The 25459-nt window shown below is 47.3% G+C and overlaps 1 protein-coding gene, 1 long non-coding RNA gene and 1 pseudogene across 2 annotated transcripts; 2 read left to right on the top strand and 1 right to left on the bottom strand.

Annotated features, from left to right (window-relative positions):
- Positions 1 to 8403: 8403 nt before the first annotated feature.
- Positions 8404 to 15670, top strand: LOC144587181 (uncharacterized). Its single transcript, XM_078386854.1, has 5 exons — positions 8404 to 8900; positions 9503 to 9724; positions 13277 to 13442; positions 13851 to 13993; positions 14555 to 15670. Exons 1-5 carry the CDS (start codon positions 8577 to 8579, stop codon positions 15425 to 15427), a joined length of 1728 nt encoding a protein of 575 aa, XP_078242980.1. The 5' UTR covers positions 8404 to 8576; the 3' UTR covers positions 15428 to 15670.
- A 1333-nt stretch (positions 15671 to 17003) lies between these two features.
- On the top strand, positions 17004 to 22248 carry LOC144586924 (uncharacterized). Its single transcript, XR_013542037.1, has 2 exons — positions 17004 to 17999; positions 21392 to 22248. It is a non-coding gene; the product is annotated as an uncharacterized LOC144586924 (long non-coding RNA).
- LOC110084414 (coiled-coil domain-containing protein 166 pseudogene) lies at positions 18525 to 19602 on the bottom strand (annotated as a pseudogene).
- Positions 22249 to 25459: the final 3211 nt, after the last annotated feature.

The raw sequence follows: 25459 nt of genomic DNA, 5'->3' as shown, positions 1-25459 counted from the left end.
GTACTGTATAAATATGTGATGCCTGTGTGGTGAGAGGGGAGATACTGTGAGACACTGGGATGTGACGAAGCAGCAGCTGGGAAGAAGAAGCTGTTGTGGGAGTCTGTGTGTCAGACAGGGTACTACTGTGTGTCAGAGTACCAACCTGATAGGTTCAGGTGTCTGTTGGTTAGCCAGAACTGATAGGTTCAGGGTCTGTGCTTTAAGTTAAGGGTTCTGGGTGAACCAAACTGTGTGTATGTATGAGTGAGAGTAAGCCACGTTACTTTATCCTATTCACCTGATTGTTTATTTTTCCCTGTGTGTATTTAAAATAAACCTTATTCTTTTTATTGTTTAAAAATCCATCCCTGGTCTGTGTGACTTCTTATAGGGAATGGTTGGTGGCAGCTTAGTAAAAGTGTGGCAGATCCCAGCTGAGATTGAGAAAGGAGTCTTCCAGGGCAGTAGCTGATAACCCTTAATTATTATCTTGTATCGACTTGAACACTATTATTCTTCTTTTTCTTTTTAAAAACAATATTCATTCATGCCGGTTTAGTTGAAGACCATTCTCCCAAGGACCGGGGGGGGGGAGGGGGGAGGGTTCTTGCTATGCAAGTTATTTCTGCCTCTCTGATGAAGTTTCCACACCAGTAACAAAAGGAAATGCGGAGCAGAAGGAGGAGGTGAGCTGCAAAATGAAGCTCCACCTCCTGTCAGATCAGCAGCGGCCTTAGAACCTCATAAGAGGCAGGAGGCGGAGCTTCGCTTGCTCCTCCCCTTCTGCTCGTGTCCGTCCGCTCATCTGGTCTGGGCAGCCCGGTCCTTCCAAGGCCACGGACTGTGAGGGGTCCATGGCGGGGAGTTTGGGGATCCATGCTTTAGGATATCCTTTCCCATCCTGTTTATCCATTTGTTTTTCAAACTGATGTCAACATTCTGGAGACACCTAACAAACTCAATTCTCATATGGCTGTTGTGGAAGGGACAGCTTGTCCCTTTGGAGGGTTTCTTGTTTTTATTCTTTTTAATTTTAAAAGTTTTTTAAAAAGTCTCTCTGTGTCTAGTTTATATATATAATTTTATCTATCTAATCTAATCTATGTACAGTGGTGCCTCGCTTTACGATTGCCCCACATTTTGACAAATCCACTTAACGACGATCTTTTTGCGATCACAAAATGATGGTCTAAATGGGGGAATTTCGCTTTGCGATAATCGATTCTCTGCTACAGGAACCGATTCTTCACAAAATGATGATTTTCCAACAGCTGATCAGCGGTTTCAAAATGGCCACCGGGTAAATAAAATGGCTCCCCGCTGTGTTTAGGAACGGATTCCTCGGTATACAGGCAGCGAAAATGGCCGCTGCATGGAGGATCTTCGCTGGACGGTGAGTTTTAAGCCAACTGGAATGCATTGAAAGGGTTTCAACGCATTTCAATGGGCTTTTTATTTTTACTTTACAATGTTTTCGCTTAACAGCGATTTTCCTGGAATGGATTATTGTCGTTAAGCGAGGCACCACTGTATATTAGATTGCAAATGTTAGGGTTTCCGCAAACATGCTCATTCCTTTTCCTTGTTTTGTCATAGTACAATTTTGACACCAGCCCTGTTGGGACTCACCATCTGTGTTCACTCTTGGAGGAATTTACTATTCTTTAATATATGCTTGCAACCTTAAGCAAAACTTTAAAAAACACAAGGGAAATCACTTTCTTAAGTAAAGAGGGAGACCTTGCCTCTGGACTGCCTTCTGCTTGGCCCAGCAAAGAAATAGTTTGAACCAGGCATAGTTCATTGTCATTTCTTAGCTATATGTTTTTGTCTTTGTTGTTGTTCAACAGAGAGATGTAATCCATTGCCAGGGTCTACTTCCGTAGATCCATGAAAGTCAATGGACACAAGAAAGAGTGGAAGAGGATCTAGTCAGTCCTCTACCCCCAACAATGATTATAAATACGTAGTGCATTCAAGATAAGAAGGAGAGCAGGAGAAGTGGGAGTTAGGTGTACAGTGGCAAGGGCAACTGTGGATGTGGTGAGGACGGTTAGGTGCTGTTCTCTGGCGCTGTGAACGAGTGACCTACAAAAGGTCTTACCGTCAACAGCCCTGTTCAGCTTTTGCAGTCTTAAGGCTGTGGCTTCCTTTATGAGTGAACCCATCTCCTATTTTGCCTACCTTTTTTTCCTGGTGCCTTCAACTGTTCCCAATATTGTGGCCAATACGGTCATGAGAATAGTTTCACCTGCTTGACACCCGTCCTTTCCTTTGTTTTCCTATTTTGTAAAACAATATTGTTGGCAGGTTGGAGCTGCATAACGTGGCGTCAGCTGTTTTGTATGTTGTTGCGTAGAATGCAGGCAGGTAAGAAAGGAGATATGAGGAACCACATAGCCTCTATTTAGGAAGGAGGAGCACAAGGGCAATAAAAAGAAGAGGAGGAGGCTTAGGGGTGGGTGAGGGGTCTACTCAAAGCAGCAATGGCAGAAGTCCTCTCCGTGGGAGAAGCTGAATGTGCCTCTCATGGTATCCTGCTGCCTGAGGCCGCTGCCTCATTCTGTCAAGCGTTAGGGCTGGCCTGCACCTTCGCTGCTCCGGTGGAGGACCTTGCCCCATCTTGAAATCAGTCACGGCCCCATTTTCAGCACCCGCTGGCAAAAAACAAAAACCAGATATGACCAACTCACAAAGCCAAAGAAAAGCACAGAGTGACCAATTGCTCATAATTATCTCCAGCTTGCAATCTAAACCACATTCACTGAGCCAAGGGGGAAAAATGCCAGAAATCAAGAGACTCAGTTCAGTAAATATTACTTGAGATATGAAATGAGCATGATGTGGTCCAGCAATCACACAGTTATTTAGCTACATATGGTTGTGTGAAATGAGCCCTAAGATTAATTCAGCTGTTCTTGTTCACTGTTGGAAGGTGGCCATGCATATACAAAAGCTGAATAGATGTGATCAGAGATTTATTTTTCCCCAGAAATTAGAGAGAAACAGAAAAAGAATGTAACTCCAGCCGAAAGATCACTGGGTTCAGTTTTGCCTCCCAAATGGGGCTAAAGAAGAAATCTGCACGAAGGGCTCAGTAAATTGCTCCTGTTGCTTATACGCTGCAAGAAGAAGAAGAAAAGAGAAAAGGCACCTTTGACAAACACCAAGGAGAACCAAAAAACCTGCATAAACTTTGCAGATGCAAATTTCTAAACCTACATGAAAATATAAAAATAATGACTATGAATTAAACAGAAATACAACAATCTCATTATAAAGTGGAAAGGTTTGACCGGGCATCCTTTCTGTTGACACTGGCAGTACCATCCGTCAGAAAACGTCCCTTCTTGTGCCTTTCCCTCTTTAATGGCTTTGTTTGGTAATAAGAAAAAAAAAAAGCAACCCACAAGGCTGGGCCCTGATCTGAATTAGCCCCTCCCCTTAATGCCACAACTATCTTTTTTAAAAACTGCATGAGATTTAATCATATCTGCACCTGCATCACATCAAGTTGGCCTTGTTAGGCGTGACATACCAACTTCTGCTAATGGGAGAGGCCCGGCTGTTTTGTGGCATTCTCTCAATGTTAAACTTGCACCTCTTGAGCGTCCACATATTTTTTTTTACAAAGCACCCCATCACGAAACCTTGTCAGCCCAGCCACCTGAATTAAGACATTCATTTGCATGTTGCCTTCACGTTATTAATACGCTAAATGTGTCTGTGCGCGCATGCACACACATGCACACAGACGAATCACCAATGGGTCGCCAATCCTACTACGTTGACTTGGGCACGTCATGAGAATGGCTGATGGTCGGATTCCAAAGGATCTCCTGTATGGAGAATTAGTGCAGGGAAATCGCCCCAGAGGGAGACGACAGCTGCGATACAAGGATATCTGCAAGCAGGATCTGAAGGCCTTAGGAATAGACCTCAACAGATGGGAAACCCTGACGTCTGAGCGTTCAGCCTGGAGGCAGACAGTGCTTCACGGCCTCTCCCAATTTGAAGAGACCCTTGTCCAGCAGGCCGAGGCAAAGAGGAAGTCACAAAAGCAGCAAAACCAGGGAGCTGGACAGGGGACAGATTGGATTTGTCTTCAGTGTGGAAGAGATTGTAACTCTCGAATCGGCCTCCTCAGCCACACTAGACGCTGCTTCAAGTCCTCCATACAGAGCAAGGTACCATAGTCTTTCGAGACTGAAGGATGCCTAACTAACTAACTAACTAGCAAACTGAAACACACCCTATTTTTAGCAGTCCTTTCCTGTCACCCAGTATGTCATTTCCTTTCCAGTTCATGTGCCAGTTGCACAGTTACTCAAGCTTTGATGTCTTTTCACAATCAACTGAATATTAATTTAGGATGGCAGCATTACTATACCTGTGGGTAGCAGTAATCCTTCCTTGTAAAAAACGAGGTATACTTTTCAAATGTAAAGAGAGTTTCTAGTCCTCATGATTGCACAGAGGAACTCAAAACAATGATACACTGATGACTCATTAATCCTATCCTCCTATCACCCACTTAAATGTACAGATCACCCTGTGCTGAAGTTGGGTTTGATGCGCTGCACAAATACTATAATCTAACATTTCCCTCCTTTTAGTCCTGAGTCTCACTCTTAGCTTTGTGTCTTAATTCAAGCTACACCACTGCTCAACCCAGTATTCTCAAGTGTATCTATTCTGCTATGTATACAGTCAAGAATTCAACAGGGTCAGCTTTTCTCAGCAGTTATGGAAGCTATTAAACATCTGCCTGTCATTAAAATCACAGTAGGTTTGTCATGCAAAAGATAGGTCATGCAAAAGATAGGTTTTTTGTTTAGTCGTGTCCGACTCTTCGTGACCCCATGGACCAGAGTGCGCCAGGCCCTCCTGTCTTCTACTGCCTCCCGGAGTTGTGTCAGGTTCATGTTGGTTGCTTCGCAGACACTGTCCAGCCATCTCATCCTCGGTCGTCCCCTTCTCCTCTTGCCTTCACACTTTCCCAACATCAGGGCCTTTTCCAGCGAGTCTTCTCTTCTCATGAGATGGCCAAAGTACTGGAGCCTCAGTTTCAGGATCTGTCCTTCTAGTGAGCACTCAGGGTTGATTTCATTCAGAAAATGGATATAAGTTTGTTCTCCTTGCAGTCCAGGGGACTCTCAAGAGTCTCCTCCAGCACCACAATTCAAAAGCATCAATTCTTCGGCGGTCAGCTTTCTTTATGGTGCAGCTCTCACCTCCGTACATCACTACAGGAAAAACCATAGTTTGAGTATGTGGATTTTTGTTGGCAAGGTGATGTCTCTGCTTTTTAAGATGATGTCGAGGTTTGTCATCGCTTTCCTCCCAAGAAGAAGCAATGAAAGCAGGCAATTCTGAAGATGCCAAAAGAGATCAAGCAAATAGATCTGTTGAACATGAAACAGAACAGAAATACTGATTAATGTATTATTTTTAAGCTGCTATTTTGCCAAATGTTTTTTATTTGGGCTTATGTACATAAGCCCACATTTTGGGCTTATGTATTAATCAATTAATACATAAGCCCAAAATGTGGTTTGGCTTTACTTGAGTTCTCATGCACTCATGTAGTCAGAACTTATTGCCTGCTTGGTTCCCAGTAGAAACCATTCAATGTAGCTCACCTCTCTCTGTGCGTGTAAACATGTATATAGAGACTGCATTGCTACTGAACCCTGCAACTCCCTTTTGGGGACCTACAAGCAATGGGACCAAGAGAATGGCCCCCTGAAATATCAAGTGGGTCAAGTGGGCAAAAGTTTGGTATGAACTGGAACTGGTTCTGGGCCAGCTGATTGTAGAAATGGAGATGAGAGGTCTCTGGCTAAATGGGCTCAGAATCCAGGTAAAATATAGCGAAGCAACAGGGTACCTAGAGCCAGGAAATCAAACCATTTTAGGGTGGTCTGGATAAGTGCTTATCATTCGCAGTTCCTGGCATTCCTCCCGCTCTGGTTCTCATCGCCTGCTGTGTCTGTCATACATTGGGGAGTTTCCCCAGGCCCTGCTCTGCTGCTGGGGCTTGCACAATGCTCAGGCTCATGAGACATGAGGCTGTCACTCTATTCTCTGACATGATGGGCCTTAGCACATGTACCCAGCAGCTCTCTCTCCCCAGTCATCATGACTCCTGATATTGTGCAAACCCAACACAGAAACAAGCAATTTTACATGGAGCCCATGAGACTAAGCATCAACTATGGAAGAGTTAAGATAGACAGATCTTGAAGTCAACACACACACACACACGTACACACGCACACGCACACACATGCACACAATGCATAAATCAAGCTTTGACTTCAGCACTGAGACTTGTCGACCCTAGATATTAACCTTTAGTGAGTTTTGCTGGGATGAGATGCCAGAGTTATAGGACACACTGGCTGTGAAAGGCAAATGAGAAAGATACTTTGGAGAGAACAGAGCTGAGGTTAGGGCTTTTTAATCTAACAGCATCAAAGCATCTCTCTCTCCTCCCTCCATTTGATATGAGGCAGTGGCTTTAGATGTCTGCTAAACACAAATATTACAAAATGGCAGAAGCTTCCAATTACAATAGAACCTGTGTAAACTTTGTGTCCTGAACACTAAACTAAATGGTGGAACAATGAGTGAAAGCACTTATATTAACCAATTTAGCTATCCAAAAACATGGGGAACACTGATCTACCCACAAGGGAGGGGAAAAGGCCCTTGCTGTCCACTCAGGCGTAAAGGCCTTGGTTCCTCCATTAAACAGGCCATGGGGGAAGGAGACCTTCCTAGGGGACTGTTGATGTTGTTGACTGAACGGCAAGTGGGCTCCTTTCTGCTCTTTGGAATCTGTCAGGTCATGGCTTGGTGATTCAGTGCTGTCAATCATTGATATCAGTGACCTGGTGGCAGCCCTAGTGCAGTAACCTTTTACCCATTTAAATGGCCTGCATGGCGAAGAAAAGGGAGAATCTTTCTGTCTGGGGAAAGATAAATAAAATTAGCTTTGTGGGTCTCAAAAGTACAGCTGCCCCTTGTGGTTTTGTGGAAAAGTTGAGTGCTACAGCCTTTGGACAAAGCAAGTGCTGAGGAGAGAAACTGCTCTTTTCTGCCTCAGAACTTGGGAAGGTTACTTTTTGAATACAGTTCCCAGGATCCCCAGAAGCCACGGTGGTTGGGGACTTACGGGAATGTAGTCAAGCAAGATTTTTCAGCTTCTGTTCTACCAAATTCCTTTTCTAGAAGGGCATTTGAATTAGGGTAAAGCCAATTATCGAAATTTGGCAAAGCTTTGGATTGCTGAGCTATATGTGAATATGGTGTATGTGTATGTTGCGAGTCTGCCCCAGTATTTTTGTCCACTAGTTAGCCGAAGATCAGTGCATGTGGTGACCCTTTTCATACTCCATGTATTTTTACAGCTTCTAACATAAGAGTTCTTTTATGGGGACTCAGATTATCATTCTGACCCTTCCACATTGCAACAATTCCTACTATTTATTTATTTATTTTATTTATTTATTTGATTTTTACACCGCCCCTCTCCTGGGTGAATTCTTTGATGTAAACTAAGGTGACAATTCATACTGAAGCTCTTTCCACGTTCTATGCATTTATAGTGTATGGCTTCTCCTCTTCGTGGATTTTTTTGATGTGAACTAAGGTTACCTTTATCATGTTCATCTTTGCACAAAATCACGAAGAGTCGGACACGACTAAACGACGACGAAGGTTACCTTTTTGACTGAAGTTCTTTCCACATTCTGTACATTTATATGGTTTCTCCCCTGTGTGAGTTCTTTGATGTGCACAAAGGTTACCTTTTTGATTGAAGCTCTTTCCACATTCTATACATTTATATGGTTTCTCCCCTGTGTGAGTTTTTCGGTGTGCACTAAGGTTACTTTTCTTACTGAAGCATTTTTCACATTCCATGCATTTATATGGTTTCTCTCCTGTGTGAGTGGTTTGATGTAATCTAAGGTGACTGCTCTTACTGAAACTCTTTCCACATTCCATGCATTTATATGGTTTTTCCCTCGTGTGAGTTCAGTGATGTAAACCTTCCTTTGTCACATGAGGAAGGGACAGCAGAGAGAACTCCCTGTTTCCTGAGCCTGCCCAGCAAAGGCCATGATCAGTTTTTTTTAAAAGCACAAATGTGAGGGTTAGAAAGATAAACAAAGGCCCCTCCACTTCTAGAGATGCTTCCTGGGACCCACACCTTTGTGGTTTTCCTGCAACAGATTCACACCTTTAACCCACCTCAGAATTGTCATAGCTGAAACTAAGGACTTCTGGTGGTAAACATTTCCCAGGCAACACAGCCTGCAAAAAAGCCCGGCTCTCCCCCCCCCCAACCCCTCCCCTCCCCGCCATTCAATCCCTTGATGCCAAATCCCTTCTTGCTGCCCGGGAGGAGGGGGAGGAGGAGGAGCGCCCGCCCTTTCTGTGCGGGGGGGGGCCTTGATCGACGGCCGGCTCCAGGCTGGCGCCACGTGCCCGGAGGGAGCGTCGAGCCGCCCGCCACGCCTCAGGGGCGCCTCCTCCTCCGCCTCCGCATCGTGCTGGCTCGCTCGCTTGCTCGCTGGCTGGGCTGGATGGGCTCGGCTTGCTCGGCTCTCTCGCCCCGTCGTCGTCGTCGTCGTCGGGGGCCGCAAAAGGAGGAGGGGGAGGAGGAGGAGATGCGGGGGAGTCTGTCCCGGGAGGAGGCGGAGGGGACCTTCCCCCCGGCCGGGCCCTCGGAAGGACCTGCCCTGCGCCGCCACCACCGCCCCCCTCGCGCTTCCTCCCCCCCGACGCCCCCCGGGCCTCCTCCGCCGGCCTCCTTCTTCCCCGGGACAGGCCGCGCCCGGGAAGGGCGCCCCCTGCCGCCGCCGCTGGTTCCGGAGGGGCGGCAGCGGGTGGCCGCCTGGATGCTGGAGGTGGGTCCCTCGCCTCCCCGGCCGCCCCCCCCTTCGGCCCGATCCCTGCCAGCTTCTCCGCATGGGGTGCCCCGATGATGGCGAGGCCGCCCCACGGATTATTCCCGCGGCCCCTGCCTTCTTTCCCTTTGTGGGTCCGAGGGGACGGACGGACGGGGGGGGCGGTTCAGGTGCCCGGGAGCTATGCTTAGGATCGCCCCATCCATCCATCCATCCATCCATCCGTGTCTTTCCTGGGGTTTACAGCCTCTGGGACTACGGGACACTTGAACTGGGATTGTTATGGAAACACTCCATAAAAACCTAAACCTCCCTTCGGTCAGAGGCCGCCCAAGACATTTTGCTGCCTGAGGGAGGATAGTCAATGGGCCTTCCCCAACAATCCCCCCCCGCAAAAAAAATAGGTGGGTTACAGGTCAGACTAACTGGGCCAAATGCCCAAAGTGCTCACGATAAAGGGTCCAAGTTGCTGTTGTCCAATTTCTGCTGCCTGAGGCAGTGCCCCCCCCTGATGATTGGGTACGGCCCCCTATTTCATGCCCCCCTAGACAGAGCCTTCCTTGCAAACCAACCCTCCCTCCCCTTTTATGTCCTTTCGTCAGGTTTGCCGGGAGCAGCAGAGGTGCCGCGAGGAGGAGGAGGCCGTTTTCCCCTTGGCCCTGAGCTACGCCGATCGCTGCTTGGGTCGCGTTCCCTGCTTGGAAGAACACCCGTTGCTGTTGGGGGTCACCTGCGTCCTCCTGGCCTCTGGGTGCAAATGGAAAGAGACGGAGGAGTGCCTACGCCTTCCCGGGCAGCTCCGCTTGACGCCAGGCCACCTTCATGTAAGGGGCTCTTGTTACCTTGTGACTTGGCACAGGATGAGAAATAAAAGTGGCAACTCCTGACTTAGTAGTAAATCACTATTGTGAGTTATACAGTGGCACTCATAACTGCTGTAAACAGTCGACAGGATTCTTGCTGATAATACACATAAGTATCTCAAGCCACAAAGCATTGTGTCCTTGCCATAGCTTTTAAATTATGCCAATGAAGTCTGTCCATTCAGGATTAGTCTGGCTTGTAGAGGGGACTGAACCTCAAAGAATATTCACCCAATGTAATACCCCGTATTCTGGAAATGGATGGACCCTGAACCAAAAACTGCCTTGAGTATCAGTGATTGGCAGAATACTCCCAACCATTCAGCCTTCCATCCTTCCAAGTCAGTTGGTGCCTGAGATTTCTTCCCAAAGAAATCTTAGCGACTGACTGCCAAGAATGTGCAGGACCGAGAGAAGAGGGTCTGCCTTGCACAAGTTCACATGGGATCCAAGTTGCTGTATAATCACTGAGGAGGCACCACTCCTAGGGCTTCTACCAGATAGCTTTAAAGTACCTCTGACTTCCTCTTTGTCTCCTTTAGCATAACACCAAAAGACCAAGTAAAATGCCTTATTATAATATCTGCAAGGCAGAAACCAGACCTTCCTCTCCGTCATTTGCCACCCATAACTAAACTGGGATCAAGGCCACCAAAATAAAAGTAGGTGGCAATGACACTAACAGGCATATGTTAAGGTTACCCCATGTTTTTTTGCAGATTCCTTTAGTTCTGACACCTGACGGGGAACAAGGATTCATGAAAGTATTTATCAACTTCACCTCCTGGGATTCTGCCATCTTTAAGCAGTTCATACCACAATTTGCATTAACCAGTGAGGTATTATTAGGCATACGCTACCAACCAAAACTCCCAGATTAGACCACTAGATTATAACACAGTTAGGCTATAAAAACAGATATGAACATTTCCACTCTGCAGCCTTAATCCAGTCCAATCCCAATACAGTTCACAAAGAATCTGAGGTATGTCCTGCTCACACTTCAAAGCCCCACTGCTCAAGATTTCCCCATCCAACATTATTCACCCTCTTAAACAGGAACAGAGTAGGGGAGAAGGGTATTCCACATGTTATCCTTAATCAATTATCTCCCTACCACCGCGGTTCATTTTGCAGACTGAGAAGGGCAAGGGCACAGAGGAATCCTCTGATCTCTGCTCACCAATAACAATAGGAAGCTACATCCATCCCACATCCTCCGCTGTGTAGTAAAAGCATCTTCTCAAACTCATGGACTCTATGAAAGGGGCCATTCCTGCAATCCATGCTGGTGTATACATGCAGCTGGGCTCCTCACTCACCTTGCCCTGTACTGCAGCCAGAAAGCAAATGATATTTACGGCCTGGCCATACCTGCCATCATCCAACTTGCACAGCTCTAAAGCACGGAGATGCATCCCCACACCACAAACCAGTTCTCAACCCCAGTCTTAAGGAAAGTGTAACTATTGTATAGGGACAAGTAAATGTGTTTGTACTCCACCACTAAGCTGGACTTGTACAGCCATGTTTCAAGGTTCATCGGTCCAGTGAAATGTATGAATTGGATTCTCATATAAATATAAACCTCTTCATGAGACATTTTCATATCAACACCTCCCGCCCCAAAATACACTTTTGAACCCAGCAAACATTTATCCTCTGGGCAATAATTTAAACTCTTTCCATAGAACAGATGAGTAACTAACGCTCTCCACCAGATTCCATCTTACACTTCAGCAATTTCTAACCAAGGTCACTTGATGTGTCCTACCATGAGAGATGGTAGCATTTGCTGCCTCAACAATATTATAAACTAAGTTTAAGTGCAAAGGCCTGCAATCGCCTGAATTCACCCTTTCATAACCCAAAGACAAAAATATAGCATTGAAACCGATTCTCCACAGCCAAAAAGCCCATTTTAAGCCTGGAAGTCCTCCTGCATGCAAACACAAGTACTTGAAGCAAGTATTTATTTATACTTGCTCTTCCTTCCTTATTATATGATTATGAAATCTCTGTACTGCACAGAATGCCTTTTTCTGTTTTAACTCCCCCCAACATGACTTTATGTCGTAGCCAGTCAAACAAATCAAGTATTTGTACAGTACCAGAGGTGTGCGGGGAAGGTGATACGGATATTTTATTTGAGCCTCAAACGTATTATTAAAAAAGAAAAACATCAGATTACTATTGAAAACTCTGTCTCTTTTCCCAGCCCAGAGATTTTAGCATGGCTAAAATTCTGCTCCTCAAATGGCCAAACCCATTGGAACAAGCTCACTGATTTGTTCCTCCCCACTTTTGGAGCGCCATCCCTTCCCTATCCCACAGAAATGGAAAGCCCACCGAACAAGGAACAGCCCCCATCCCTGTTCCAGGAAACGACACTTCCCTGGCTGGGACTCCACTCCATGGCTACACATTGTCATGATTAGGATTGTGGGAAGTTTTAGTCTAAAGTTCCATCTTGTGGCTATTAAGGGATACATCACTGGTGTTTAGCATAATCAAGTTATTGTAGTATAAAGATGCATTGTTCTATGATTCTCTCTCTGCGCATGTGTGGAATGTTTAGAAAAGATAAGTTTCTCGACCCTCTTTGGCTAAATCTTCTCTTTATGCAAACGATGGTACTTAATAAAAGACATGCCTCCGGAGAAGAAGGTAGACATTTTGGTAGACATTTTGGGAGACATTTTAGAGACATTTTGGAGACATTTTACAGGCAGACATCTTCTTCACCGGTGACATGCATCATAACTAAAGACTGTAGTCTGTCTTCATTTATCAGAGATCTCTCCCTGGTTTTCATGCAACTGCTGCTTGGCTGGCTTCCAAGCAGGGTTCCCTGGGGATTTCCCCGCATTTGGTGCCCCGTGTGAGGCAAGAAGCACGGGACAAGCTGAGCAACGCAACAGCGCGGCAATTCACACTGCCCTCGCCCTGCAAGGTTTCCCTGGGGATTTCCCCACATAGGATAACCCACCTCTCTAAGGCACCTTCTTGGTGGAGAGAGCATGTGTCGTTCTGGGGCATGCACAGAGTGCCTCTTCCTGGCACACACACACACACACACACACACCCCGGTATGACAGCCAGTGGACCCAGTCGGCCGGGAGACCAAAGCTATCCTGACTAATTAGCTTTCCAGGTTCCCTCTTATGTAAGTAAATGGGCCATTTAGCCCCCTGTGGCCGGCCAGCAGCCCTTTCCTCCTCAGGAGGAAGCGAAGGGACTCCCACCAAGGCCAGGCTTAGGAAGACTAAGCCGTCCGAGACCTTTTGGGCAGGCTTTGTGGTACCTGCTCTGATAAAAGATGAGTTTGAAGCGAGCAGGGAAGTCCTTTCTTCGAAGGGTTCAGCGACAGGAGGTCAGGAGGGAGACGTACGCTGGTGCTTGCAGACGGACCTCGGCCTGTTTGGTTAGCCTCTGCAGCCTCGAAAGTGTCCAGTCGCTGAATTCCGTGTCCTAGATTGCCAGCACCTTTGTTTCTCCCTGTTCCCTTTTCAGGACTGCGCGCGCTTTGTCCTCTGGCAGCAACGGCGGCGACAGGGCCGGATCTCCTCCACGCCAAGGGCCTGCCAGGCCCCCGCATTGCGGCCGCTCCCGCCATCCCAGCAGGACACGGGGCATCGGGCACACCCGCAGACAGCGTTGGTTCCTTTGGGTGCTGGAGGTAACGTCTCTTTTCTGTTCTGAAAGGTGGTTCCCGAAGGAGGGGTCGGTGCCCCCCCCTTTTGCACTCCTCGGTGGGCGAAAGGCCAATGCCACCCGGGGAACGTCTTCTTCCAGGACTTCGGGGGCTCCGGCAGAGCGACAGAGCCTTTACCTTCAACTTACCCTGGGCGTTCAATGGGTGCAGGGCAGGGGCCCCCACGTGCCTGTCTCCCCCTCCCGTGGTGTCCCCACCACCCGTTTCCCCCTGTCTTCCCACGGATCTGAGATGAGACATCCGGGGTTGCCTGACTTCCAAATGCAAGGAGAAGAAGCCTTTTTTTCCCAGCCTGTCACCCCCTTCCAGCGCTAAGCCATGTGCTCTCTCTCCCCCCGTCCGTCCCTCCCTCTCCCCCTCTGCTGTCTACAGAGCACCCTTCAGCTGTGGGTCACCCCACCAGTATCACAGTCGGCGGCCCCACCAGACCATGCCTTGGCCTGTCCCCTTCGAGGCACCTCGTTTCGGGCCAGGACTTGACAGCATCGTGGGCCACCGTTATCCAAGCTGACGCAGTGAGTGTCCACACTGGTTGTGGGGCAGCCTTCAGAGCTGCCAGGATTTAACCTGCTGCCTGCTAGCTGGAGACTCTCCCTGTGGCTTTTCCCATTCCAGGTCAGGGAAGGCCACAGAGTGGCCACCCCTCTCTTCCCCCCCCCCAGATTTACAGCCCTCAAAGGCCAGGCCATGGCGGGGGGGCTGCTTGGTTGCCCTGCGGACCCTTGGCTAAACCTTCCTCCCACACGTTCCGCCTTGCGGGGGCCGCCTGAGCTTCCCTGGAGCTGAAAGGGGGCCTTGGTTGTCCTACTGAGGTTAGAGGGCAGGACTTGGGCTTTGCTGGGGGGCACTCTGGGGTCAGGCCCCCTCCGGTCCCCACGGGAGGAACTCCCAGTACACAGCCTTGAGCGAGTTGGAGGTGAGAATTTTAGCCAGTTAGCAATAAATAAATTATGCTCTTGGCTGTGGAAGACGTTGCTCCATGTAAGCAGGGGGGACCCAGCAGGAAGTGAGGGGCTTTACGGAAGAACCTCCATTGTTTCATTCCCTCAATGAACAATGAACCCCAATCTGAACAGGGAAACAGCGACGAGGTGTCTGCTTCTTCAGCAAGACCGGCGGCGTCCGGGATCCCTCTGTCTCTCCAAGGAGCCCGTCCGAAGCGAGGAGCGCAGCAGATCCAAGGGCAGAAAGCAGAGACCACAGGATACAAAGGGTTGGGACAGTACCCTCTTACCTATCGGACCCTGGACCGAGCCCAACTGAGGCAGCGACGGCAGCACCGAGAGCTGACCCTGGAGCCCATAGCAGAAGGAAAAGGACCCTCGGCTGCCCAAGAGCGAGCTGGCGGGACGGAGGGAGAAGCCGAGAGAGTGAAAGTGATGGGAGTGGAAGTGATGCGAGTCTGGAAGAGCAGGAATGGGAGGCTGCATCTCATGGATGTCATTAAGACAGGGCCCGGGGGAACATGGTCCTCGGAGTTGCAAAGTCAGATAATTTGGGAAAGCGTCCAAGATGCCAAAGGGAATTTTGATTTGGCCAAACTGCAAGAGGCCATCCAGGAAGTCTTGAAGGACCTCATTTTGCTGAAAAGATTCATGAGAAGCGACCTCAGAAAAGAAGACCTCTTGCCCTTCCACAATCGCTTCCATTACTACCCGGACGAGGCCATTTTGCAGCTCACCTTGGAGCAGTTGCAGGTGCAAAGGAAGATGGTCGCCTGGGGGTGTGTGGCCCCTCGTGTCCCCCACCGAGCACAGAGCCCCAGGCAAGCAGCAGAGAGAAGGGGAGAAGGCGGCGCTCCTCCTCCTCCTCCTCCTCCTCCTCCTCCTGGCAGGTCAGGGGCTTCGGCTCCCAGGAGGCTGAGGGAGGGCCTGCCGAGGGATCACGGCTGGCTGGCTGCCCTGAGGAGGAGGTGTTGCTGTTGTTCAAGTTCAAAGGGAGAGGAGTGATGTGGAGCTTGATCCTGGCTCTGAAGAGACCGCGATGTAGCGGCCCTCCTGTTAGACGAAGGCTAGCGCTTCCAGGCTCTTGTGTTTTCAAGCCCTTTTCTTCTCTGTATTAAGAGAGAATTGTTTGCTTGTTTAGCAAAAGTATCTGAACCCTTTCCCCAGATAATGGGACAGTTTTTTTTATTGCTCTTTGTATGTTGGGGGATTGTTGTTGCAGAATCCATAAAACATGTTTGAAATTCAGCATGTGGTGTGACATTTGACTAGCTTTCATATAGCATAGGCATCCTTCAGTCTCGAGAGACTATGGTGACATGCTCTGAATCGAGGAGTGTCGTCTCCAGAGCATGAAGCCCGGGTAAGGTAATGTGGAGGATAGGCTGTTACCCAAGCAGCAGATCCCCCCTCTCCACATTGCTGAAATGGTCCAATGGAAAGGCAAGAGCCAATACAACTGGTTCCAGCAATGTCGCAGGAGTTGGCAGAATGACACAAGCTGCCTTCAGGACTCCAGCTCCGGATTTTGCCTCGAGGTTAACTCCTGAAGCCTTTTCCATTGGTGGATATAGCCACAAGGCAGTGGAGGTTTGAGATCGGAGTTTTCCTTCTCCTAGATGGGCTGCCTTCCATGGCTGACGAGCCCCACCTACCCGGCTGATTATAAGCCTGAGAAAGCAAAAGATCTTCTCCAGGCACTCAATTAGGAAAACCACGTAAGATCCCCCTTGGTATTTTCACTACCAGAGTTACAGCAGGCTAGTGCTGAACCTCTGGCTATCAAACGGAACTAACTGCAATTTCCCCATAAATAATATTCACACCCAGGATTTTCCAGGTGGAAAGTACTCGGACGTGGTTTCTGGTCTCTTCCTCTGCTACTGTGCAGGTTGCCCAAGGCCACCCAGGCTGGTTTTTCTCCTGCAGCCCAGAGCTATCCAGTCTGCCTAAAAAACCAGCATCAGGAAGACTGGGATTGACTGGTAGCTGGCTGGGTGGTTTCCAGCCGAACTCCCCGGATCTTTCTGACTCTGTCCAGAGCAGACGACCCAATTCCTATGGGGCAGAGACTATTTTTGTTCATGGCAGACTGACTCCCTGGAGTAAGGAGAAGGGGGTCCTGGAATGCAGCCTGTTTCTACCACCTTGGCCTTGACTTATTAGCATGCCTCTTTTTTTGGGTGTTGGGAAAAGCCCCCACCTGCTCCTCTGGGCTGTGGGGTTTCTTCATGATCTTGTTAGCCTTGTAGGGCATTCCTGGAATCTGCCCTTTGGGCACAGGGCGGGGAGAAGCAGCGGGCCCTTCCTTTCCACCCCCTTCCAGCCTCCCGTGGGACTGAAGCATTTGCCCCCCCCCAGGTCCCCATGAGATCAGGGCCTTCGTCTTTCCCTGGATCTTGATGGGATGTCAAGCGCAGACAGGCACGTGGGTTGGCTTCAACCCCATTGAAGCGCCATGGGCACGTGGGGCTGTCCGCATATCTTCAGGCCCCCTTGAGGGCCACCCGTCTTCCCATGCCATTTGCGGGGACGGGGAGGGGAGAAGAACACTTGGACGCTCTAACCCTCCGGACCCTCTGGTGTAATGGGACGGAGCGCCCCCCCCCCCCATGAAAACAGTCTAGGTCCTAGATCATCAGCATGAAAGGCCCTCTGAGCACAAGCGTGCTAGACAACCCTAACCCTTTCTTTCTTTCTTTCTCACCCTAATCTCTACCCCTACCCCTACCCCTTAACTACTAACCTTGGCGATGGGGAAGCTCTTTCGGGAGGGAGGCAGCCTCACTCCCCCAACCCAGCTCTGGATTTTTGCAATGGTGCCTCTCTGGAAGAGAAGAGGAAGCTGCCTCAACCGGGAGGGAGGGCCCGATAGCTCCGGAGAGGCCAGAGAAGAAGGGACAGCCGAGCATAAAAGGCAGAGAGGAGGGGAGACAGGAGAGCGGCAGGAGGCAGCATCCTTCAGTGCAGGAGGAGGAGACAGCGGAGCTAACTTGGAGAGCGCCGGGCGGGGGGGGGGGATGGCCGGGGATTGGCATGAAGCCTCTACGCCAGAGTCCAGCTCCGTCTCCTGTGCTGAAGGGGAGGTGGAAGACCACCGGGAAGAGGACCCCTGGAAAGGAGGCCTCGTGGAAGTAGGAGCAGCTAAGGGATGTGAAGATGGAGACACACACACACCCTAGACACACACACACACCCTCTGGCATCCTCACCACAGTTTGCGTTCACCTGGCATCCAAGGACGCAAACTGGCCCACTACTGGCTTGACTCCACAGCGCCATAGTGGCAAGATGCAAGCGCCAGAAAGGGAGGCAGCCGCCGCTCCACGGAGAGTCAGCAAGCTATACCAACCATCTTTGTTGCCATCCTTGTCAGGATGTGACCATGACAACAGGAAAGGCTCTAAAGGTGACATATGTCTCCCTGTTAGTTTCTAATGCCCTGCAGTTCTGTTGCTGAGCCTCCGGGTGCAGTGGCTGAACTTCAGTGCCTCAGAGAAGACCCTGCTCAAGATCTGCGCTTAATCCTGGGCTGAAGTCGGTGGCTTGAGGTTGACTCGTCCTTTCATCCTTCAAGGTTGGTAAAATGGGTACCCAGCTTTCTTCTGGGGGAGGGAATGTGTAGCCTGCGTAAATAAAAATTATTTTAGAAACATCCAGAGAGAGCTTTAAGCACTATGGGACAGTATATATAACCAGCGCGTCTTGCTTCTGCTTTTGTTTTGAAGGATCTTGTCAGACTTTGAGCGATCCCATTCATCCTGCAGAAGCTTCTTAAAGGCTTCTCTGCACAAAAACGAGGGCCTGGATAGGTTTGGGACTCTCCTCCCTCTCCTGTTCGAGAACTCAGACTAATTCTTTTAAATGTAAAAGTTTGGTGCATCAGGCACCTTATTGATCAAGTCTTCCTCAGGGTAGACACTGTGAACATAACCAGATAACCTATCCCATAGTTTCTACACATTTTATTGTAGTTTTATTATTGTCAGGCTTCTCACATTTCTCTGCTCAGCAGTGACGAGATACCAACGCTTCGCGCCTTGTCTGCTTCTGTTGTCCTACCCCAAACAGTCGCTTGCTTCTGTGCGAGGCTTTCCCCCAGTCTGCCCTCTGCTTGCCAGTCACGAGGCAGCCGGCATCACCCCGTCTTCCATCCTTTCATGCCAGCTGAGCCCGGCCTGGTGGTTCCCTTGTTCCAGTGGATACGGTCGGCTCCCTACTGAGGGGGGTTGAATTGTCGCAGGCAAGCTGTCTCCTGTCAGTTCAGCGTTTGTGTGGATAACGTCGTCGGATCCTTGCTTCCAAGCGTCTGAGGAGCTGTAAAAGGGGTGGAGCTGAGAATGTGCTCCGTTGCTAGACTACTGCTGGAAGGGGTGGCCCTTGCCGCTCCTGGTTGTTGCGTTAGCCAGGGCCGCATCTCTGCCAGGTACTGGAGTTCCCGGAGGAGCTGCTCCTTTCGCTCGCTGAGCTGGTGCGCGATGCTTTTCAGGCTTTGAGCCCTTTTGGTGAGGTTCAGCAGTTCATTGCGCAGTTGCCAGTTTTTGGCTTTCACCTGCTTGGTGTGCTGGATGAGGCTGCGCACGGCTTCCTTGCACTTTCTGCTGAGTCGCCATCTCATATTCTGCCTTCTGCTGCAGGAACTGGCTCTTGACCTTGTGCATTTGCTCTGAGTGGTGGATCTCCATAGCTAGAAGCTCCTTCTCCAGTTCACGGATCCGAGTCAGCTGGTCTGACTGGAGCTCCTTGAAGGGCTTCAGCTCTTCCACCTCTTTGTTCATGAGGGAGTACTTCGTCTCCATCTCTATCAGCTGGCTCCTCACTTCTTTCTCCTTGTCTCTGTACTGGGAGGTCAGCTCATCCATTTGCTTCAGGACATGGGCTAGATCCGAACAGTTCTGGTCATTCAGCGTGATGATGGCATTCTGGCAACGGACGGTGCGCTTTTTTAGATAGCCAAGCTAGGCTTTGCTGTCATCTCGGATCTGCTGGGCTTCCTTGTCTAGGAATTCGTTTTCTGATCGGAAGTGTTGTGAACGCTGTGTGCATGTGTTGACATGCTCTGTCAGAATGCCATATTCTTTCTGTAGGTATTTCTCCCTTTCACTCACCAACTGCACACAGGGGCTTTGCACTTTGGCAGTACCTTTCTTATCTCTCGACTTACTTCTCTGTGGTGCCATATTTCAGCAACTACTGGGAACTTAAGCACTGTCGAAAAGAAATAAAAAGTGGTTTGACATCATTCTATCATTTTTGAGATTGTATCCTGTGATGAGATGGGTTTTTGAGTTAAAATCTTTTAAGGCATAGGGGTTTTGTAATTAAGAAATAAGCCAGAGAGGTTCCATTTTGTTTCTTTGTATATAATATCTGTGCTATGCTGACAAGTTGTTTTCTAGGCGAGCAGAGAGCATGTTATTCTGAAGGCCTGAGAAGGACTCTGTGTGATAAGATAGATTTGTTGTGACTCTTTGAGAAACCACCATAAACCCAAATAACATCTGCTGTGTATGAGAAAGAATTCATGTGATGTAACAGGACTGTTTGCCTAGTAACGAACTTTGATTGGATGACATCGTGGGAAGGTGCATTAGGCCCTTGCCAGTTACTCTTGAAAAAGGAACTTTTTACCTATGGACATTGTCTTTCCAAGACCGACTTTTCAGTGATTCGTGACCTACATTTCAGCCATTTGGGACTTACCCTGATGTCTTGAGAGAGTGTGTGGTGGCCTACCTACATGGACTGGTTTCTATGCTTTGCTGGATTACTTTTGGACTTATGGGATTTTTCCTAAGGACTATGCATGGACTATTTTCTATGGACTGTTCTATGGAATATTCCTTATGGACTTCTTTTCTTGGAATACTCCATGTGGACTATGCTCTTGTAATTTAGTAAGGACTATGGTATATTTACTGGATTTTTCTTTTCTAAGGACTATGGGACATATAATGGATTTTTACTTTTGTTTAGGGATTTTTATTCTATAGGATCACTGAGGACTATAGCCTTTTCATAACCAACTTGGATTATTTTGTTTACTAATGATTTCCTGGACTGGAATTGTTTTTATTCATCTTAATGGCTTTTTGGGTTTTTGAATACTTTTCTATTTTTCATGTTTTCTTTGCCTCACTACATCTTTGTAACTAAGCAGCACAATGCTAGATTATTTGTTTTGGTTTAATTTGGCTTAGTAAAATGCTTTTTCTTTAATAAAATAAAGATTATAAAACTCATTTGGTTTCCTGAACAGTACACTTGTCATAGGGTCAACTGAGAGTGCTGCCTCGGCCTAGCTTACTTAGAGTCCTGTCAGTGGTGCAAGTTAAGTCTAAGGACTACAAAGCCCACTTGACCTTTTCACAATAATATCTGAGAGTACCAGGGTGTTCTTATGTGGGCAGACTTGTGAGAAGGAGTGTTGTAGCATGGCTGGCTGGATTGGACTCTTTCAGCTCATTTTAGCATGTGCAAACTCCTGATTGCTCTCTGTCCAAGCGTACACGTGTGTTTTCGAACCCGTGTTCGCGACATATCCCAGTACAGCTTTTCCCACTCTTTTGTTGGCTATGAGGGCTACTCTATTTCTTCTATGGGCTTCTTGCCCACAATAGTAGATATGATGATCGTCTGAGCTGAATTTGCCCATTCCAGTCCATTTTAGTTCACTGACGCCCAGGATGTCAATGTTTATTCTTGACATCTCCTGTTTGACCACCTCCAGCTTCCCAAGGTTCATATACAGACAACAGAAGACTCAAACATAATTTAAATGTGTAGGTAAACTTATTTTGTTTCATTTTATTTTACTTATATGCTGCCTTTCTCTCAAAACTGTGGCTAGCTTAATCATAAAGTTAAAATACAAGATTATTAAAATACAATTCTATGTCAATATTTCACCCAAAAGTCAATCTCTGATGCCTCCTCCTCCTCCTTGTCCCTTTTCTTCTATAATTTCAGCTTGTAAACGGAAAGAACAAGAATATGGGAAGGAGAGAGGGAACACTCCCAAGAAGCCCAGACTGGTCTTTACAGATGTCCAGCGTCGAACTCTTCATGTAATATTCAAAGAAAATAAGCGCCCATCCAAAGAATTGCAAATCACCATTTCACAGCAGTTGGGCCTGGAACTGAGCACCGTCAGCAACTGTTTTATGAATGCACGAAGGAGGAGCTTGGATAAATGGCAAGACGAGGGTGGCTCTAATCCAAGCAACTCATCATCTTCATCCAACACAAAGCATAAACTACAAACTCAACCTCGGTGGAAAAGCTTTAAGAACAGAGGAACAGGACCTCAGGAAAGCAGGTTTATACTCTTTTTATAAAATGATATTTATAAGCCCAAAGAAACCAAAGACTTATTTCAGATATGACTTTCCTCTTTAGAGACATGTTTCAGTGGGATTATGGCCTTTGCAGGACAAGAAGATGGGGAAAGATTTGGGAACCCAGCCACTGGTTTTACATCAACTTCTAAGACCTCAAACTTGACTGTGTCTTGGCTTGATGTGTGGGTCTTCCTTGCCACAAATTGGCATGAGGTGGACGGTGTATATAGCACTCCTGTGTACACTACAATAGTGAGGAATTTACACAGGGCTGGTCTTCAGAAGGTGCAACTTTAATAGCATTAAATCATCTAAGTAGTGTGATTTCACTTCTTAAATCGTTGGAACTTTGCCAGTGCAATTTCTGGATACGAGTCTCAGAAAATAAGGCAAAGTAATGTTGAATGCCACCTGAACCGGCCGCGTTCTCTTTGTTTGTTAAGGAATAGGCCCATTATCCAAAAGGCCACAATTCATTTGCAAAAATATCAAGTAGGTACCAAATAACACATATAAAATTAATTCTATAGCAGGTATTTTGTTCCAATGTGTTTAGTACTAAAAGGCTATTTTTACACAGAATTCTATGTAGAGCTATGGAGACAAAGTGCTTGACTCTTACATAAGACACCAAACGGAAAGCAAGACGGTTCATCTGGCCACTCCAGATCCCCAGAACTGATTAAAGGGGTAGCATTGATACATTAATCAAACATAATTTGTTTGGAAACCCTATATCTGTTCTCATGAACACTGTGGGTTCCAGTACGAATGCTTGATACTACTAGTGTTTTTAAAACAGTTATTTCCCACTGGGGTTCAGGGTGTCTGTGTGTGTCTTCTCCTCCACCCTCTTATAATTTCAAGAAAAGTGCTCTGTTAGTGTACTGTTCAAACAGCATACATTGTATATGGTATATCAACACACACTGAGTGTGTGCTTTATTTATATGGTTGATTTTCACAAACTTTGCATTGTTTAAAATGCAGTTTTTCTGACACATTAAGACATGGGGGAGAAACAGACCTTAACTCTGAGCTGTGCTCCTGTGGGACATTGTGCTTAAACCCACTACAAATTAATCTTCTGATCTTACAAAAATCTGAGGAAATTCTTTTGTAACCAAGTGGGACAGTTTTAAGTAGCTATGACCCCCATTGGGGAGTCAGGCTTGTGAGATGTTATTTTAGGGTGGCAGCTCAGTGCAGATTTCTTGCACACACGTTATTTAATATTTATCTCTAATCTTTCATTCATTTTTCAGCCCTAGTCATGCAGAGGTACAGGCTAGGAAGGGAAGGTTTTTCAGTCATTACTGCAAACAGATGTTCAGGTGGCAATGAAGTCTGCATTTGATGTGCAATAGAACCAAAGTGTTCATATTTAGTGACATTACCTTTCTGACACACAGAAAAATAATCATAAGTGATGTGTGTGATGATTTGTGTTTTTATGTGTATTAGAATGGGATATGTAGTCCTAAGATTGTCCCAATAGCATCCATTTTGAGTTAAAGTCTGTTCTGTAGTAGGAAAGTTTTACATGCTGTTCCAGAGAAGCTTCGCTCTCTGGTTATCTCGTTGCTAAGAAGAGCAGAGAGCAGAGAGTTTCGTAGTCAAAATAATTCTGCCACAAAGTATGAAAACAACTGAAGCCCCATGAGAAAGTTAGGCGGGACAACAAGGCCCAGGAGGCATTCTGGGAAGAAGAAGAGTGAGGAGAAAGTGAGAAGAAAGATGGAGTTTGCCTGAGAAAGGGGCAGACACGTGTTTTTCCCATAATGGCCTTTGAAGACCCAAGACACGTGAGATGGATGATTTATGCTTTTTGTTAGTTAGCATAGTTGCATTTCTTTATTTTTTTAGCTGGAGTGGGGAAGTGGTGTGTTCCGTTAGTCTTGAATGAAAATGTACCTACTGACTTAATTTACTATCAACTGAAACCTTTTCTAAAGTAATTCTTTTTAATAAAACAGTAATGATTGATTTCTATGTAGAAGCTTTGTTTCTTGAACAGACCAGCTGAATGTCTAATTGGCCACGTGGGTTTGCTACCAAACTTTCAGAGCCAAATCATTCTGAGTATATCTCATGGTTATGTCTGTGTTGCTTTCTTAATAAGGAGATTGGCCTCTGAGGAAGAAAATTTAGATAGAACTTGGCTGAGTTCAATTGGCTCTGCTCAGCAGTTAGAAGTTTGTCTGGTTTTCTTACTCGTCCCGATTTCCTGCACCCCCATAAATCTCTTTGGAGATACGGGGCTGTTTACATGGTTGGCAGCGGCTGGACGAAACACGTGCTTTAGTGTGATTTATGGATTTATGGTGCTTGCTTTGTAAGTGAAGCTGCAGGCATTCTTCCGGAAGCCTTGGCTGAGGGAGTGCGTGCATGCTGACAGGCTGTAAATTAGCCAAATTGCTTTTCTCTTTCCAGCTAAGGATCTTACGGAAAGACTTAGCTGCAGTGAGGTCTGATAAGAAACAACGCTTAGGTTTTAACAGACATTAAAATCTGTTTAATTGGGCTGTTTAATGAGTGGGCATTTTCATGCAAGTAAACGGTCGCCCTTCTGAAGCTCCAGTTTAGGGCTGTTCCTGCCAGAGTGTTTTATGGCTTTGCTCTCGCCCTACAGTTTCGGCTACATGGGCAGAGAGAGATTTTACTTTTTGGGTCAGCTCGGTGTTTGCGTTGGTTGAAGCTTATATGGATCAACACTTAGCAGGAAAAGAATTTTTAGAATTGCCTGGAGAGCTGTTTGTGACTCAGAGAAAAGCTAAGATTGGTAGTGCATCTGCTAAGCTGTCTTCGGTTAGTACAGATAATAAGCCCTGGCACCAAGAGCTTTTGGAGGCTCTTGAACAGGACGTCTTGACTCCAAGTGGTGCTAAGCAAAGGATTACTTATGATTCTTCACAACTGAGAAGGGAATTACAAAAGGGAGATATAATGGCTAAACTCCCAGCACAGGACGTCCAGGATCTACTTAGATCTGATTCAGATCAGACTTGGACTAAGTTGCAACAGATGGATCAGGCAGAGGAAATGGCGGGTGCCAGCACTCCAGTAGGGAGGGGAGTGCCAGGCAGAGGCATTTCTGATGGGACAGCAGGAGCAGCAGCAGCAGCAGCAGCCGGTGCTGAGCGTCCTGATCCTAACAAGAGTCTATCACAAGTGGATAAGTTAACATTGATGTTTGCAGATTTTGTTGCTTGTCACACTCAATCTATTCATAATCAGAACATTGATGATGAGTTATTGAAGCAGTACAGAGAGGCAGAGGTGGAGCGTTTGGTTAATAAGCTGAAGGAAAAAGAGGAGTCTGAGGACTCAATAACCAGTGTTGATAGAAGCAATCTACCTTACTACCATGATGACCTACCTGTTAGGCCAAAGACTGCGCCAGTAGCGCCTAAGAGACAGAGTCAGCCTGAATTTAGAAAGTCTTTTCCTCAAGAGCCCAGGCAAAGTTCATTTGAGCAACGCAGGAGTCTAGCTCCTAGCCAGAGTAAAACGCCTCTTAAATGTTTTGAATGTGGTGGCTCTCATCTGCGACGAGATTGCCCAAGGTTGAATGTGCCAGCTAGCCAAGTTAAGGAGCCAGCTAGGAAAGCACCTGTGCCAGCTCCACGCAGATCTAAAGCAGGCACACCCAAGATGGCGTATGTAAGTTCTGTGCCAGCAGGAACTCAGCAAGTGC

The sequence above is a fragment of the Pogona vitticeps genome, chromosome 2 (assembly GCF_051106095.1).
Source record: "Pogona vitticeps strain Pit_001003342236 chromosome 2, PviZW2.1, whole genome shotgun sequence".
In the NCBI taxonomy this organism is placed as follows: Eukaryota; Metazoa; Chordata; class Lepidosauria; order Squamata; family Agamidae; genus Pogona; species Pogona vitticeps.
This window is presented reverse-complemented; position numbering and strand designations above follow the sequence as displayed.